Here is a 16,263-nt window from a genome sequence, read left to right as displayed (position 1 = left end):
CCTTGCTCCGAGACAGGAAAAAAGGAAAATCTGAGCTATATAAAGAAAAAAAGCAAGGGCACCAATAGACATCCTTGCTTTAGTCCATTCGGAGTAGATATCTCTTGAGATAAGCCTTTATTCCCACCCCCCGCCCCACCCCCTACCCCCAGAGGATTTCTACACCAAGTAGTGGAATGGAAAGTTATTATTAACTCTAGGAGAAAAGATGCATTCCCATGCTGGCCAACTTTCTCTATAACAAATCTCCATCCACTCGACTGAATGCCGTTGTAAAATCAATGAAGGCGGCATAGACCACTTGCACCTTCTCTGTCTCCCTGACTCTCGGAGCCTGGAGAGTTAAAGGCTGAACTGGCTTTTCTCTTAACCCTAATCTATGAGCCTTGAAAAAGTCAGCGAGGAGGAAACACGTGTTGGCTGTTTTCTGATTCCTCATATGTTTTGTCTCACTTAAGGACACGATTACCTTGGAATACCGTGTCTTCTTTCCTATTATCAAGGATTAAAAAATCTTTGCAACTCTACTCATCTTGGACTTTTCATTATATTATATTTTTGGGAGTGCCCTGGTTTGTCAGTTTCTTTTAGTGTAAGGTGAGGCAAAGGACTTACTGCTGAATGGAATAGCGACATCTCTGCAGGGCTGGTGGCATCAGGGTCTGATTTTGAACCAAACAGCTCCTTAAAGTGGGAGAGCCAGATGTCAGGGGCGATATGGCACTCTGGCTTGAGTGTTTGGTTTCGGTCACTACTGGCAACCAGAAGCCAGAAACGCTTTGAGTAATGGGCCCTTGCAGCCTCTGCCAGATCACCCCATAGTCTCTCCTCGTGTTTGAGTTTACACGTCTTGCATATAGAGATATAATTTCTTCTTGCCTTAGCGATGTCTTCCCTATCTTTGGATCTTAACACTTTAATCAAAGTGCTTTTGGCCTCTCTGCACCTCTTGTCAAACCACTTGCTGCTAGATTGAAGAGAAGAGTTGCTTGGGTTCCCAGAAGATTTGAGAAACAGCTACTTGAGCGTGGCAAAGAGGTCCGAGTGGAAGGACATCACTTCCAACGGAGTTAGTAACAGGCGATCGTCAAAGAGCTGATGTCTAGAGACTAATGCACAGAGTTTGTCCCGTAACTCGTTGGACCTCTGGAAGGATCCCATTTCACTGTGCGCCTATTGCTAGAAAGCTTCAAGGCGCCACGAAATTCCAGAGCAGGGAAAGACACAGCTCCTGATAAAAAGATTGTCATATACAATTTGGAGAGGCGCGTTGTCACTGGTATACGGATGACCCACTTTCACATCTATTACATGATGCCATAGCCTTAAATCTAAAAGAATATAATCCAGATTGCTACTGTATGATCCCCTGAAAAAAGTTGGCCTAGCAGGGTTATCAGCTGGAAAGCGGCCATTACCAAGGCGAAGGCCATGAAGTATCATGAGGTCTGTTATCTGCAAGACCCTGTTACAGACGATAGATGAAACTGGCTGGGTTAGAAGAGAAGGAATATTCCATGCTTCATCTTCAAGCTGTGTGGCCTCAATAAAAGCAGAGTTAAGTTCAAATGGCGCATTAAGGTCACCCGCAATGATGATGCAGTATTTAAAACGGAGATCTAAAATTATGGTGTTCAGGAGATCTATGGTGGCAGACCATTGATTGTAAGGGCCCTATTATAGATGTTAGTACATAAAACAGGGATACCTAGATTTGGCTGGATTGCTATAGCTAGAACTAGAATATCAGGAGAATCTACATATATCTCTTTTGCTTCACCCACCTCTGTCATTTTTACCCAGTTACATAATCCCTCTATTGCTCTGCCTGCAGAAGACTGCATAGCTTTTATCATGAAAGAGCAGTACCCCCGTCTGTGCACACTGTGCATGGCCCATGTTTCCTGAAACATACAAATGTTAAAATCGTCAACATAAACGCCCCCATTCAGAGTCGGCTAATTTACTATTGATGCCAGCCACATTCCAGGACAAAAACTTCCCAGTTGAATGTACAGAGGGACGGTTGAGTTTGCTAGATGTGGCATCTAGGAGGCGACTATTGACATGCTCATCATGAAGTGCAGATTTGAGGTTGGTAGTAGAGGCAGATTGAAGTTCCCATAAAAGTGCAACTCCTGACCTTGATGAGTCTCTTGAATATGAAGGGGCCGATGAATCAAATCTAATACTAGGGTTGCAAGATCTAAAGGAGCGTACTCAGTCAACATCTGAGGTAGCCCCCTGGAACCCAAGTTCACATTCGTTAATGCCTTTGGGAACAGAGCCCATGTCAATCGTCGTAGCTAGGCCAGATGTTGGTCTGTTGGAGGAATAGTGTCCTATATCATTATTCGGTACCAAGCATGGTGGAAGATTCGGCCTCTTATTTGCCGAGACGGGCAACTGTCACTAAAAAAAGATAATGTGCTCCTTCCTCGTATGATTACGTGCTTCCATGTGCAAGAGGCCCATCACCAGATGGGGACTTGTAAGATTACGTTTTATTGTGCCCCGCCCACCGGGTAGGCCGCTTAGTCGTTCAGCCGATACAATGTCAGCATGGATAATTGAGCCACATCCTCTATCATGACGAATCCAATAAGAGACCTTGTTAATGATTGAGTTTGTATTCCCGCAATTTTGTTGTAAGCGGAGGGACATTGCACATATAAGTGCAGTTGTCGTTGTTCATATGAAGGCTCTGACCGCGTACTAAGGTAGTATCCCTTTTTAAGTCAGCATGGAAAGGAGGAGGCTTAATCTTTTCAGAGAGGCGCACATCCGGTCTACTATAATAAGTCCTTTGTTTGGGACCTAAGAGAACCTCAGGGTTCAACGACAAACCAGTTCGCAGTGGCCCAGAAGCGGGAAGATGGATGGTTGACAAGGGAATTGACTTGGGTTCACAAGAAGGGGGTGGATCGTTCTTCTTAAGAAGCCTAAGAACTTCAGACAATAGAAGCTTCAGCTCACCTACTTCATTCTTTAAGCTAAGCACCAGTGCTAATAGGTCTTCTATGGAGGGGTCACATTCAGGAAGCAGTGGTACCAAGAAAATCTGTTGGACATTATCAGAGTCTTGCGATTCCAATATGGATACGTGATTGGAACAAGAGATCCCATGGATAATTGCATCAGTTTTTAAAACTTCAGAATTGGGGTTGGATGCGGAATGTGTGGGGGGACTAACATTCCGAGAGAGGTTTTGGGGAGCAAGTGCCTGGGAAGGGGCACTAGTAAGTTGGACATCAGAGGTCCAATGAGATCCAGCTGTTAAAGGAAAAAGGGTACCCGATTTCAGCCCCTTCCGTACATTTCTCTTTTTTGTTAAGGATCAGTTCCACTTCTTCGATCAGTTGTCAATCTATCTGGACACGCAATTTGAGTGGAGTTGCATGGCTTTGTTAGATTTTTGATTTTTCGATTTAGCAGGGCCCTGATCAGGACTGCCCCTCGCCTTGCGCTTCCCCATTATGAAGAAGGGACTCTGCACTAGTAACAATAGTACTTTTAAACGTCACAAATGCAGAAAGAGCCCAAAACCATACTTTGGGGCCCAGCCCGGCCTCGCCCCGGGCCACGTGGTGCGCGGAACGCTAATAAAGCGTCCGCGTTGCCGATGAAAGTGTCAATAGCAGCAGGGAATCCTGGGGGCTGGAGTCCCCTTCAGCCCTAGGAACCGCCTTCAGCCCCAGGAACCAGGTTATTTATTTCCCCTGTTTAAGCCAAGTAATGGGCGCGGAATCATTCTGCAGTGATCTTTTAACACTCCGGAAGAAGAGTAAGCTAACAGTGGCTTCATGAATTTAGATAAGTTTTGCAGTTCATTCTCCTCCCAATTAATCAGGTCAGTGACCACTTTTACCAACATCTCCGGATACACCTACAACCCTTTTGAGATCTCACTGTGACCTCCCCGTCTTTTTATTGAAGATCGGAATTAACCCGTCCAACTTCCAGGACCCCAGCAATGGTAAATTCTTCTCTAATGTAAAAAGAAGCAAATTATGGTTGTTGTGAGGAGTATTTATTTATGATCTTAAGAACATCCAGAAGGCATTATGTGGATTAACCAAGCACCAAATAGTAAAATATTGACCTCCTCCCCCCGAAGAAATGTGTGTAAAGGAAGCAGGAGAATCAGAAGGGGATCTTCCATTGGCTATAATGCAATCGTTTTTCCTAAGAAGGAGGAGAAGTTTCCCTCTTATATGTTCTTATAGTGTGAGGAAAATGCATGCTGGAATTCGCAGTGCAACCTCTTTCTCTCAGCTTCACACATTTGACAAAGCATGGTTGGATAGCTTGCAATTTAGATCTTCCACTAATACTAAAAATGGGGGGGAACTCGCTATCTAATGGGTTCTCAATATATGTCAAAACCTTCTGCAGCAAGGAATCATAAGCTACTTGGGGAGGAGCATGAACCTTAATTAATAACAATGGGGTGAAACCCCGGGAAGTATAATGCAATTGGAGCGTTAAGGCCATAAAAAGATTACTGGGATCTTTATAGCAAACAAAGTCCCATTTAAGTGTAATTGACAACAAACAAGCAACTCCCCTTTAGCCTGTCCCCTTCGAGACAAAGCGGCCTTACAATCAGTAACAAAATAGTCATACCATAATAAATCCTTACCAGACCAAGTCTCCGGGAGTCAGATCATATCAGGATTTAACAAACTAAGACAGGATAGTTTTTCCCTACTGAATTTTAACCCTGCTACGTTCCAGGAAATCATTTTTAGGCCAATCTAGGCTGGGATCTGGACCCCCACACCTGAATTAGGACACCCGGGAGCCAACCCCACTCATCCAGAACATTAGTATTTTGTTGCTTGGGTGTAGATCGTAATTCCAGCAATAGCACCTGCCTATCATTCCCTATTAGGGAAACTCAAGAGCCTCTAGATCTAAACACCGAATGTTCAGCATATTTAAGGTGCTCTGGAGATAAGACAATCAATGGCCTGATCCATTACTTTGACCCCAGGGGCATCAACATGACTCAAGAAAGGAACTACATCAACCCCACGACATTCCAAAAAGTCAGCATTTTGAAGGACCAAATTCGCCAAATGCATAGAGCGAAATGTGATCCTAGACTTAAATCCTGAGTTAGAAACCAGTAGAGAAACAAGAACAATGTCATGGCTTAAAATTTGTTTCAATGAACTGGACTCATCTGAAAAAAACATCTTAGCAGAGTGGATCTGTTTAGGGTTAAATCTGTGTCAAAAATTGGAATAAAGTCTATTACGTGGGTATCCACATTATAACCTATTGAAGGAGACCCTTCCCCAGAAGAAAAAACATTAGGGACATTAAGGTCAGCCATTGGCCTGGGAGGCAAAAAAGGCATAGCTGTTGGATTCCAAGCTGAAGGCATTCCCCAGGGAAAGGTGGGAGGAAGTTCAATCTTGTACATCTTTCTAGGCTCCCTCGAGGAAACACTAGGTCATGACGACAGGAGAGAATGAGGGGACAACGATGATTTCTCCGGGCATGTTTGTGGGGAAACTATCAAATCAGGGAAATGTACTTTCCTTCTGCCAGAGGACTGGGAGTGGGATGACTATGATGGAGGAATCTGCAACAGCTCCCAGGCCCTTCCTCCGAACCAGGACCTCGACTTGTGGAGTCGAGTGTTGGAAAGCAATCAGCTTAAGGGACCGCTTCCTCAAAGCCTTTGGATGCATGGCCCAACACTCTGAGCTCAACTCCAGGTCTTGGGCGCACTCCAAACACCAAAGGAATACAGGTGCGGATCAGTCATGGATATCACCTGATGACAGGAACAGCAGGGCTTGAACCCGGTCTTCCTAGATGACTCCTCGAAGCACCAGGAGTTAAAAACTTGAAAAAACTTCTCCAAAAAGTTGAATATAGGCCAGTCAAATAATGAAGGAGGGATAGCTCTCTTAGGATCTGCACTAGCTGGCGTGGAAAGAAAAGAATGGACGTCAGAGCGCATGGGGGAGCCTATATAGGACCTGAGATGTCATACCCAGTCCAGACGACAGACGCAGAGCCAATCGATGCCACCTAATAGTGCGCAGGGGTACTGCTCACAAAATTTACGGATCCAATCTGATGCCTGGAGAGAAATCAAAGGCAAGTAATCTGCAGCTAGAAGTCTGTAATGGACAGTATTTATGCCAGCATTTAAGCTTGGTTGCTTTCTTCTTTTTAGGAGATCGCCTCCAGATTTGTCTCTTCTGTGTTTAGGTGTCTGCCTTCCTGATGCTGGCAAATAGTTCCTTTCTCCATTGGGCTATGTGTTCAGCAAAAGTGCAGTGTAGGATTTCTAAATGGTGTACTAAAAAGAAGTACACCGTGCAGAGTCCACTGAATCCCCAAAAGTATATAATACTAACTCTTTTGTGGCAGTGTGGGCGAGCAGTTAGGCTTATCAGAGGGCAGGGCAGGGCAAAGCATTTGTTGTACTCACAGAGGCAATAAATGAGACTCAAAGAATAAATCCAAGACCAAGTTAGAAAAAAAAACTTACTTTAATGTATGCTTTGAAACCAAGAACTTCGTATAAGAGCAAGTATTGCTTCTGTTATTTCTTACATGTAAGAAAATAGTTCAAACCAGTGCACCTTTACGCGCAATGCAATCCTAGGGAAGGAAAAGTCAACAATGCATAAATGCAAGTACAGTCTGTTTCAGGGGTTTACCTTCTGTCTAGAGGTGTAGGGGCCTGAAGTCCAAAGTATCACCAGCAGTTAGTCAGGAGCTTCCCAAATTCCACTGGAAGCAGGGTGCTGGTGAGGTTGTAGATGGGCAAGCAACGTAGAAGGGGAGCCACTTATAAGCAGGCTGTAGAGGGGGACCTGGGGACAAGTCCGAGAGCACCCAAATGGAGGTTTAGGTCACAAGGGGTCTTAAAGCAAGAGGGCACAGACAACTCTTCAGAATCCGGACCAAGCAGCTTGGATGCAGAGTTCAAGATTGCTGGGCCACTCATGAAGTGGGTCTCAGTGGTGCTGACGTCCCTCAACGGCTGCTTGGTCCTGGTGCAGCGGGAAATCGGAATGGACTATCACTGTTGGTGCTTGGTACAGGGCGTCCAGTACTCTGGGGATATTCAGTGCCTGTGGACTGCAGGGAGGTAGCTCCTCTACTCCAAGGGAGATTGGTGGTGATATGCGAGATGTTGGCAGGCTACCCGAGGCTTTGGTAGTTCTCCAGTTTTGCAGGATGGGTCACTCTGTCACGATTATCAAGAGAGGCGCGACCAGGCAGGGTTTCACGCCAAGAAGTCCACAGCTCTTCTGTTGCTCTTATAAGGCAGTGACTCTTCTTCGCCCTTTGCTTGATCCGTCAACTCTTTATTTAGGTGGCACCCCTAAACACAAAAATTCTCAGTTTCAGGAAGTTACAGGGAGTGCCAGGTAGCAGTCAATGGGTTACATACCTTTAGGGTGACTACACCCTCCATATGACATTGAGGAGTAAGCATAACTCTGACCCTAGAATGCTAATTCAATCCAACACAAGATGGAGAAAAGTGGTGGCCACATCAGCTAGTCCACTTTAGGGGTGGGACTGGCATGATGTAGATACACCTCCTAATCTTACTAATGTTGCCACCTGTCTTGCGGCCATGAAGTGGTGTCAGGATAGGAGGGGAGTCAGGGGGGTGGGGGGAGGGGGGGGAGATCTGGGATGCATAACAAACCTGGAATGTCCAATCCTGCCTGGAAAAGGTGATAACACCTCCGCCTATAGCAGACTTTGCCTCTAGCCACAGAGAGCGCTGGCTCCCACCTCAGGAGGTCAGAAATCTGTCTAGGGTGTCTGTGCTGCTTTAGACCAGTCAGTCAACACAATAGCTTTCGGGTAGGTTTTCAGGGGGCACCTCTAAGGTGCCCTCTTGGTGCATATATTGATAAATCCATCACTGGATTCCATGAGGATTTATTAATTTGAGATGCTTGATACCAAACATTACTATGTTCAGAGAAGTCATCATGTAGCGGGGGAGCTTGTATTGACCAGTGTCCAGCACATGTACTTAAAATGGCTTCCCGGTCCACTTACCATGTCTAATAATCAACAAAGACATAGCTGGAGCACATCTGCTTGTGCAGATATGTCCTCACGTGATACATATGCACCATGCCTAAGGGCTGTAGGCCTTCTGCAGGGGTGACAAATATCCCATGCAGTGTTAGCGGATCTTGCACACGGGGATGTGTGACAGGTCGTGTTTTCACTTTTGTCTGCACCAAAATATGCAGCCTGCAATGGCAGCACTGTGTGCATTTGGTGAGAGGCCCCAGCATAATTTGTGCGGCAGCCCTCCGGGACCTTCTTTAGCACCCCAGGACCTAGGTACCAGGAGTACCATTTATTAGGGACTTAGAGTGCTGAAGATTGTGCCAAACGGGAGAAACAACTGTATAATTTAGGGAAAGATCTGGCACTGGGGACCTGGTTAGCAGGAACCTAGTGTACTTTCAGTTGAAATCACATCAGATATCAGGCAAAAAGGGGGGGCTAACCAAGCCAAAAAGGATGCTTTCCTACATGCAAACTCCTTTACCTGGTTTAGTGTCTCTCCTCTATCTTTCTCTTTGAAGTCTTGAGGATTTGGGACACGAGTCAAGAGGGCGGATTGTGTGGTTGCTTTTACCCCTTCTGTGTTTAGGATTTCTTCTTCAGTGCTTTCTTGCAGCTTGAGAATGGCTTTTACAAGTGAGCACACCGCTTGTTTTGTCCTGCCACTGAAATACAAGCCTGAAAGTGTGGCCCGACTATGTTATTTCCTACTCTCTTCAGAAGTCATACATGTATTTGAATGCTCGTATTTCCTGGAGCGTGAACCTTGAGAGGTCTTGATGGATTTTGATTCTGTCACTGAGGATATTGTACATCCTTCTTGCTGCTTCCTTATCTTTTATTTAGAATCTGTGGACCCTAGTGATTTCAAGAAGCATATTTGTTGGTGTTCCGAGGGGTCACAACTGTGGGTGTAGTGCTGACCTTAATAGGGTCTTATACTCTGGACCAAGGACACACATTTTCAGAGGTTGAAGATGTATCCCTCAATAGTTCCCCCTTAACTAGTTCTAGCACACCCCATACCCGGATGTTTTTCAGTCCCGATTGATTTTCAAGTTCTAAAGTTTTCCCTAGAGGTTTATGTTTTGTACACCCAGGATGATAAATTATTTTTTTTATATATTTCGTGTCTACCAGGATCCCTGTGGGAGTTATCAGTCCTTTGTGTGAGGGCAGGCCACTGGCATTTGAAGTGTAAGAGAACCCCTTCACGCCAAGAGAAGCCCATCTGTTTGCAGATGAATGTAGAGTGCCCTGTGTTTATGGCTGTCTGGGTGGAATACACAAAGGGAGCTGTCAATAAGCACAGACCAGACGTTGATTGGAGACAGGCTGTGAGACACCGATGGCAGTAAGTGCAGAGAAATGCCCACTTTCTAAAAGTGGCCTTTCTAAAATACTAATATTCAATCCAACCTCACCAGTAAGCAGGATTTTCTATCATCATTCTGGCCATACTAAAATGACAGATCACAACCTAGCACTTAAAAGTATATAAGGGCAGCTCTAATGCTGGCCTATGAGAGGAGCAGGCCTCATAGTAGTGGAACACAAATCTGTGAGTTTTTCACTATCAGGACATGTACAACACATAAGCACATGTCCTGCCTTTTACTTACATAGCACCTTGCCCTATGAGTGACCTAGGACCTACCTTAGTGGTGACATAAGTAGAAAAGGGGAAATTTAAGGCTTGGCAAGTAGTTTTAAATGCCAAGTCGAAGTAGCAGTGAAACTGCACACACAGGCCTTGCAATGGCAGACCTGAGACATGGTTAAGGGGCTACTTATGTAGGTGGCACAAACAGTGCTACAGGCCCTCTAGTAGCATTTAATTTACAGGTCCTGGGCACCTCTATCGCACTTTACTAAGGACTTACAGGTAAATTATATATGCCAGTTGGGTAGGAGCCGATGGTACCATGTTTAGGGAGAGCACGTGCACGTTAGCATTGATCAGCAGTGGTAAAGTGTTCAGAGCCCTAAAACCAGCAAAATCAGGATCAGAAAAATGGAGGGAGGCAGGCAAGAAATTGGGGAATCAGCGCCCAAAGGCTGTCAGGTCTAACACTCCCCACCTCTTTAGTAGTCTTCCTGAAGTCTGGTCAAAAACAATCCCTGAAATTGCTATTTTCATTTTTCAGTATGGCAGCCAACTGCTCTAGTTTCCAGAACTCTACTAGCTAACCAATGAGTGATCCTGTTGAGATGGAGTCACCCTTTCTACATGAGTAAAAACATAAAATGGTCCTATTCTTTGCCATTCCCATGAAGAAGCTAGACACCATGGCCAGGAAAGGGCCACTTCAAAAGCAAGGTTATACTATATATCAGAAGGTAAATTCCAGCATTACTGACTCTGAATAAGTTGCCATTGGTCAGCTTGGTACTTACAGAAAAAGGCCTCCTGCAGGTTGCCTCCCTGTAGCCACAGAGGTCAGTCAACTCACCCTCAGAGTCCACTCCTTTATCATGGGTAAAAGTTGGAGATGGTCCAATCCTTCAGGCCTCCTCTCAAGTAAAAGAAAAGACAGAAGGCGTAGACCTCTTCTGAAGGTCCAGAAAGTGTTCAAGAGGTTGTCTGGGGTGCCACATTTATGCCTGTCACCAGCTGGCGGTTAGGAGTGACTCCTCAGTACTCTGTAAATAATGGAGTAGAAGTTTCCAGTGCCAGCTCTACCCACTTTTTCAGTAGTTCCTCTTTGCCTTACAGCCAACGGGCTCAAAATACCTTGTGTCAGGGCATCTGCAACATGGCGAAAGTTTTCAGCCACATTAAACGTGGGCTCTGAGGGCTGGGTGCCTGTGTATGGGGGGTGTACTATGGTAATCCTAGTCTCTTCCCACATCTAACAATAACATTTATTTAGAAGCAGCAAATGTAGCACCAAAAAAAAACAGAGACAGACGTCTGGTAGGACAAATGCAGAGTTCTTCAGCAACCAGACAGGGGAGACACAAGAATGGTCTCTGCATTCTGTTCTCTCCCTTTCAAGTGTGGCCCAAGTGTTACATGTGGCTCAAGAGACCGGACAGGCAGGATTTGACAGTGTGGTGTCACAGGAAAACCACAGCTCCCATTTTGGATATTCTGTGAAGTAGAGGAGTCATCTCCGTCCAGTCAGGCTCACTTACTGTTTGCTCCTGGGAGGCGTTTCACACCATGTTCACACCTATTCAAGACTAAGAACAAGGGAAAACCTGACAGAGACTTCTGCTAATTAGCCTTTTGACAGTTCAGGCAGGTAAAGGGTAATGTTCTAAAGAACACGTTACTTACCTTTGGTAATGTTTTTTCTGGTGGATACAGTATCTACCTTTGTATTCCTCACCTTTTGGATATCCCAATGTCATAGAAATTCTCGATAGCTCTTCCACATTGACAAGGGGTGTCTGTACATACATGGGTCACTCCGCATATGGCACCAAGTGACGTAACTGGAACCATAAGAAGCCCATAGTGTGCCGATGTCGGTTTCCACCAATTTCTTAATGTACCATCAAGGCATTGTCAGTTTTTATTCTCAAAATAAAATATTCACATATCAAAACGTATATACACATTGATATACATTAACAGCTTCCTTTGGTATATGCAGACAAGCAACAGGGAGGATGGTGGGTTGTAAGGAATTCGCAGATTGATTCAATCTACTTTTGAGCAGAACACTTGCGCACCTCCACACCAGAAGGTGGGTGCATGACTAACAAAATACCCTGCTTTACAGAATGAAGCAAGTGACCGTCCCAGCATCACTTGGGAATCTAAACAATAATGCTTTGCAAAAGTGTGAAGAGAGGCCCAAGTTGCTGCTTTACAAATATCTGCAACAGGAACTCATCTAGCTAGAGCAGAGGTAAAAGATGTTTCCCTAATACAATGAGCATGAATACCTTTCGGAGGCTTCTTGTGTGCCCAACCTTGGAAGATCTTAATGCAAAGGATGCTCCATCTTGACAGAGTCCTTTTGTATACTGCCTTACCCTTTACTTTTCCAATGTACCCCACAAAAAGCTGATCATCCAGTCTGAATCCACGTGTCCTGTCCACGTATAAAACTGACAGCTCTTTTGGGGTCCAATCAATGATGGCTTTCCTTCTTTTTGGTGGGATGAGGAGAATGACAAAGTAAAAAAAAAAATAATAATAATAATAATAATAATAAAAAAAACTAAAAAACAAGGGGGAAATGGATTGACCCAAATGGATGGGAGTAACCACCTTTAGCAGAAAAGCAGCCCTGCCTCTCAGCATCAACTTATCGGGGAAGAAAGTTGTCAAGGGAGGTTTAGCACCTAAGGCTTGTAGCTCACTAACTCACCTTGCAGATGTTATGGCAATACAAAAAATCATCATAAATGTCAGAAATCTCAAGGGACAACTATGAAATGGAGAACACATCAGATCCATAAGAATTAGATTATGATCCCACTGAGGCTTTAACAAAGGAGTTGCAGGACATTTCTAAGTCCCTTAACGAACCTATAGGAGAAGACTGATTTGGGAAACAGAGAAACGCTGAAAGGGCAGACAAATAACCCTTTACCATGGCAACTGCATAACCTTGCTGTGTCACAGAAAGGGCAAAATGTAAAATATCTGACAAATGAGCTTTTAGAGAATCCAAGGAATTATCACACTAGTAAACAAATTTAGACCATCTACCAGCATAAACAGATTTGGTTGGCGTGTCTTCGTGATAAAATAAGATCCACCACATCAGGGGGAAGTGAAAAGAAACTTAAGTTGCCACATTCAATCTCCAGGTGTGTAGGTGCAAGCTCTGGAGGTGTAAACCTGCATCTGTGAGAGCGAGAGGATGCCTGCCCTGAGAGGGAGACAGAGTGGAGGGCACATAGAAAGGTGAATGAGGTCTGCATACCACACCCTTTGCCGCCAGTCTGGGGCTACTAAGGTAACTCTGGTGCGGTCGAGGCAAATGTTCCTCAGAACTCGAGGAATCAGGGTATGGCAGTAAACATGTAAAACAGCTGGAAGCTCCAATTCAATTGGAACGTGTCCCCTGATGCCCTTCATTGGATACTGCAGACAAACAGGAAGTGTGTATTCTCTTGGGTGGCAAAGAGATCTATGTTAAGTCCCTCATAACTGGAAAATGTGAAGTCCCACTTCCAGATGGAGACTAACTCATGGATGACTACTGCTGTTGCTGCTGGTACTTGAATCACCCACAAAAAGGAAAGCTTCCGGAGAATCGTCTGAGTCTTTTAAATTGCCTTTAATCCCTGGAATGAGACTTAGGTTTGAAATAATGAGATGTTGCCTTGCTCTCTTAAAGCTCTCTAGAGCAGAGTCAGCCTTAGCACCAAACAAGTAAGTCATCAATGGGAAAATCCATCAGGGCACTCTGCTCAGCTGGAGAAAACGGAGTCATCATCATTCAAAAGTTCACAAAAAATGTCCCTGAACATCACCAGGCAATTTTGGTCTAACAGACTTGGCAGAGTCCAAGAGCGCATTAATGTAACGACCCAGCAGGCAGGTTGCATTTGTGGACTTAAGGGACATGCTGCCTGATGAGAAAATCTTTTTTGCAGACTCTTCCATCTTTTTGGATTCTCCATCTGCAGCTGAAGAAGGAAAACATCGAGGAGTTAACTTCAATGAACATGAAGCCTTAATAACTAAACTCTAAGGGGAAGTGTGGTAGGATAAAGAGCCGATATGGTGCACATTTACACCTTATGGCTATTGGTCTTGAAACAACAGAGGCAGTCATTCATATCCTTGAAATGTCCAAAATCAGCTCTGTTAAGGTCTCAACTAGAAAGCAACAAAGGTTCAGATGACAATGAAGAAGAATGGAGTACTTCAGTCAATATATTTGATTTTAGCTCTTTAGTGGGAAGAGGTACATCCAACATTTCTGATGCTTTTCTAATAACCGCAAGGTAAGACATGACTTCTGGAGGTGTAATACCCTTTGAAGATAGTAAATCCCATTTTTGAGCTACACCTAAAACACTTGCTTCCCTCAACTCTTCAAAGTCTGGGCCCAATAGAGGCACTATATTACCCTCTTCCACTTCTGGGGATCTATTTCTTCCAAGGATGGAGTTCTTTTTCTAGGAATGTCCACTGACGATGGAGTCGTCCAGGAAACCTGTGCCATCTGCATGAATAACGCCTGGTGGTAAAGCATTGGAAAGATCCTCAAAGAATCAGGCAAAGGACCATGGTGTCAGCAGGTGCACCATCGCCATATCAAAGATGGTAAACATAGCATTCAAAAAGTGACTAGGATCAGCCCCCAGAGCCAGAAATGCTGGGTTCACCTGTGGCGCCGGAGCTGAAGGTGACTTCGGTAATGGGACTGGAGACGGAGCCAGAATGTCACCCTGCTGACCCTCCTCTGAAGTTGAATGTGGAGATTCAGACCTAAGAGACTCATCTTTCAAAGAACAATGTTGAGAACCATGATTTTGCTTATGTTTTCTCCTCGCTGACTTCGAAGAGAAGAATGAGACTGCAACCTAGGATGAAATTTGCGACAACTTCTATTCTCATGCCTTGTAAAACTTAGCCTCTAATTCAGAGCCTTCAGATTTATCCATAGACAACAGAAACAAGTGTCAACATCATGATCCGACCCTAAACACCAAAGACAAATGTCATGAGGGTCAGTGACAGACATTTGACCCTCACAGTCCTTACAGGGACTCGTTTCATTAAAGGTTTAAATGGGGGTAGGACATTGTTCCATTAAAGGTTTAAGCGGATTTCTGAAACATGCTTACAAAGCTTTGTGGAAGCCTCACTGGCCACTGTACCTCCATTGCACCACTGGAGAATTTTGGGCTCCACAAAAGTAAAGATACAGTATGTCAGGGGAAGTAATCAGCAAATGATCTTGGAGGAGACAACTATAGAATACAAGTTAGTCAAACTCTGAGTTTTTGGCACCAAAACTGAAGGAATCACGAAAACCACAAATTAATCTTACCTGGAGTTGGGAGCTCACATTTACAAGTGCCAAAAGGAGTATTTTTACTTCCAACTGAGATCCAGGTCTTTAAGTAACTGTTGACTGAACTTCTCGGCCTCAAAAACAGAAGTGCAACAGCATGATGCATGCACTTGCACGTGGCTTCACACTGAATGTACTTTCACAAGTGGTACGAGCAGACTAAGGCATTATCAACTGTGAAAACCTATCCCCAATACCCCAAAATCTTTTTTTCGCAGAGGTTCAGTAAGGGAATAGTCAAGTTGAGTTGGATCGGAGCGTGCTATAATGTTTATCACAAATGATGGAATCTGGCCACAGGCTGGTTAGGACCAAAACCTAATTGCAAATGGGATATGGGAAATGCACAAATTGCACTTTAGGAATGGACTACAGATGCACTTGTGAAGCAGATTATCATAATTTTGTCCACATTTCAAATAAAATGACCAAAAACGGGTCTTGAGAAAAAAAAAACCCATACATGATTGCTAAAACAAATTCAACATTTGAGAAAGTACTAGAACTCTATAAAGTGATTTATAGAATACAGGTGTACAACATGCAACTATGCAGAACAAAGCAGAATTTCTATAACTCTGCTAACTAGCATCAGGTAACATGGCTCTTTTTCAGTAATACACTGACAGTGTATAGAAGTAGTCAATGAACACAAAATGTACTCACCCCGTAAGCATGGTATACAGAAGAACCCCTAGGCTCCATATATCACATGCAGCATCATACCCCTGCCTTTTTAATACCTGAAAAAATAAGGATACAGATTGGTGAGGTAAAGACATCAAGCAATGATACATATGTGAACAAATCTGAAAATGTAGCTACGCTCTACTCACGGCAAATCACTATGTTTAATTTCCATTTGTCGGGACAGAGGACTTAAATACGTGTAAGCACTCAAGAAAGGTTGGTAGGTTGATGCACAACTGCCTCAACCCTTCACATGCTTGTCAAACTTCTTTTTTGTAGCCTCAATCTAACAGCTCAAAGAAAAAGACCAAAACTACTGTTTGCATTTTTATCGTCTGACTTAAGTAGGTAGTTAAAAAATACAGCCTGTGAATATACCTTTAACTACATTTTCAACCAAATATTAATTCAGGTTAACTTTAGGTAAAAGAACTCCCAGAATACGTATGGTTCCCACAAATCTTCACACTGATCCTTTTTAAATTCCTGCTAAAGTAGCAGAATAGCA

At 44.1% G+C, this 16,263-nt stretch overlaps 1 protein-coding gene across 2 annotated transcripts in view; it reads right to left on the bottom strand.

Annotated features, from left to right (window-relative positions):
• The window catches only part of RPS6KA3 (ribosomal protein S6 kinase A3), a 540,094-nt gene that overhangs the window by 74,834 nt on the left and 448,997 nt on the right, over positions 1–16,263 (bottom strand). For both annotated transcript variants that reach the window (XM_069205007.1, XM_069205008.1), the window contains exon 19: positions 15,732–15,808. In XM_069205007.1, coding sequence (XP_069061108.1) covers positions 15,732–15,808 — 77 coding nt within the window. The remainder of the gene's footprint in view (positions 1–15,731; positions 15,809–16,263) is intronic.

The sequence above is a fragment of the Pleurodeles waltl genome, chromosome 8 (assembly GCF_031143425.1).
Source record: "Pleurodeles waltl isolate 20211129_DDA chromosome 8, aPleWal1.hap1.20221129, whole genome shotgun sequence".
Lineage (NCBI taxonomy): Eukaryota > Metazoa > Chordata > Amphibia > Caudata > Salamandridae > Pleurodeles > Pleurodeles waltl.
The sequence above is the reverse complement of the archived record's forward strand: the minus strand, read 5'-3'. Positions and strand labels throughout refer to the sequence as shown.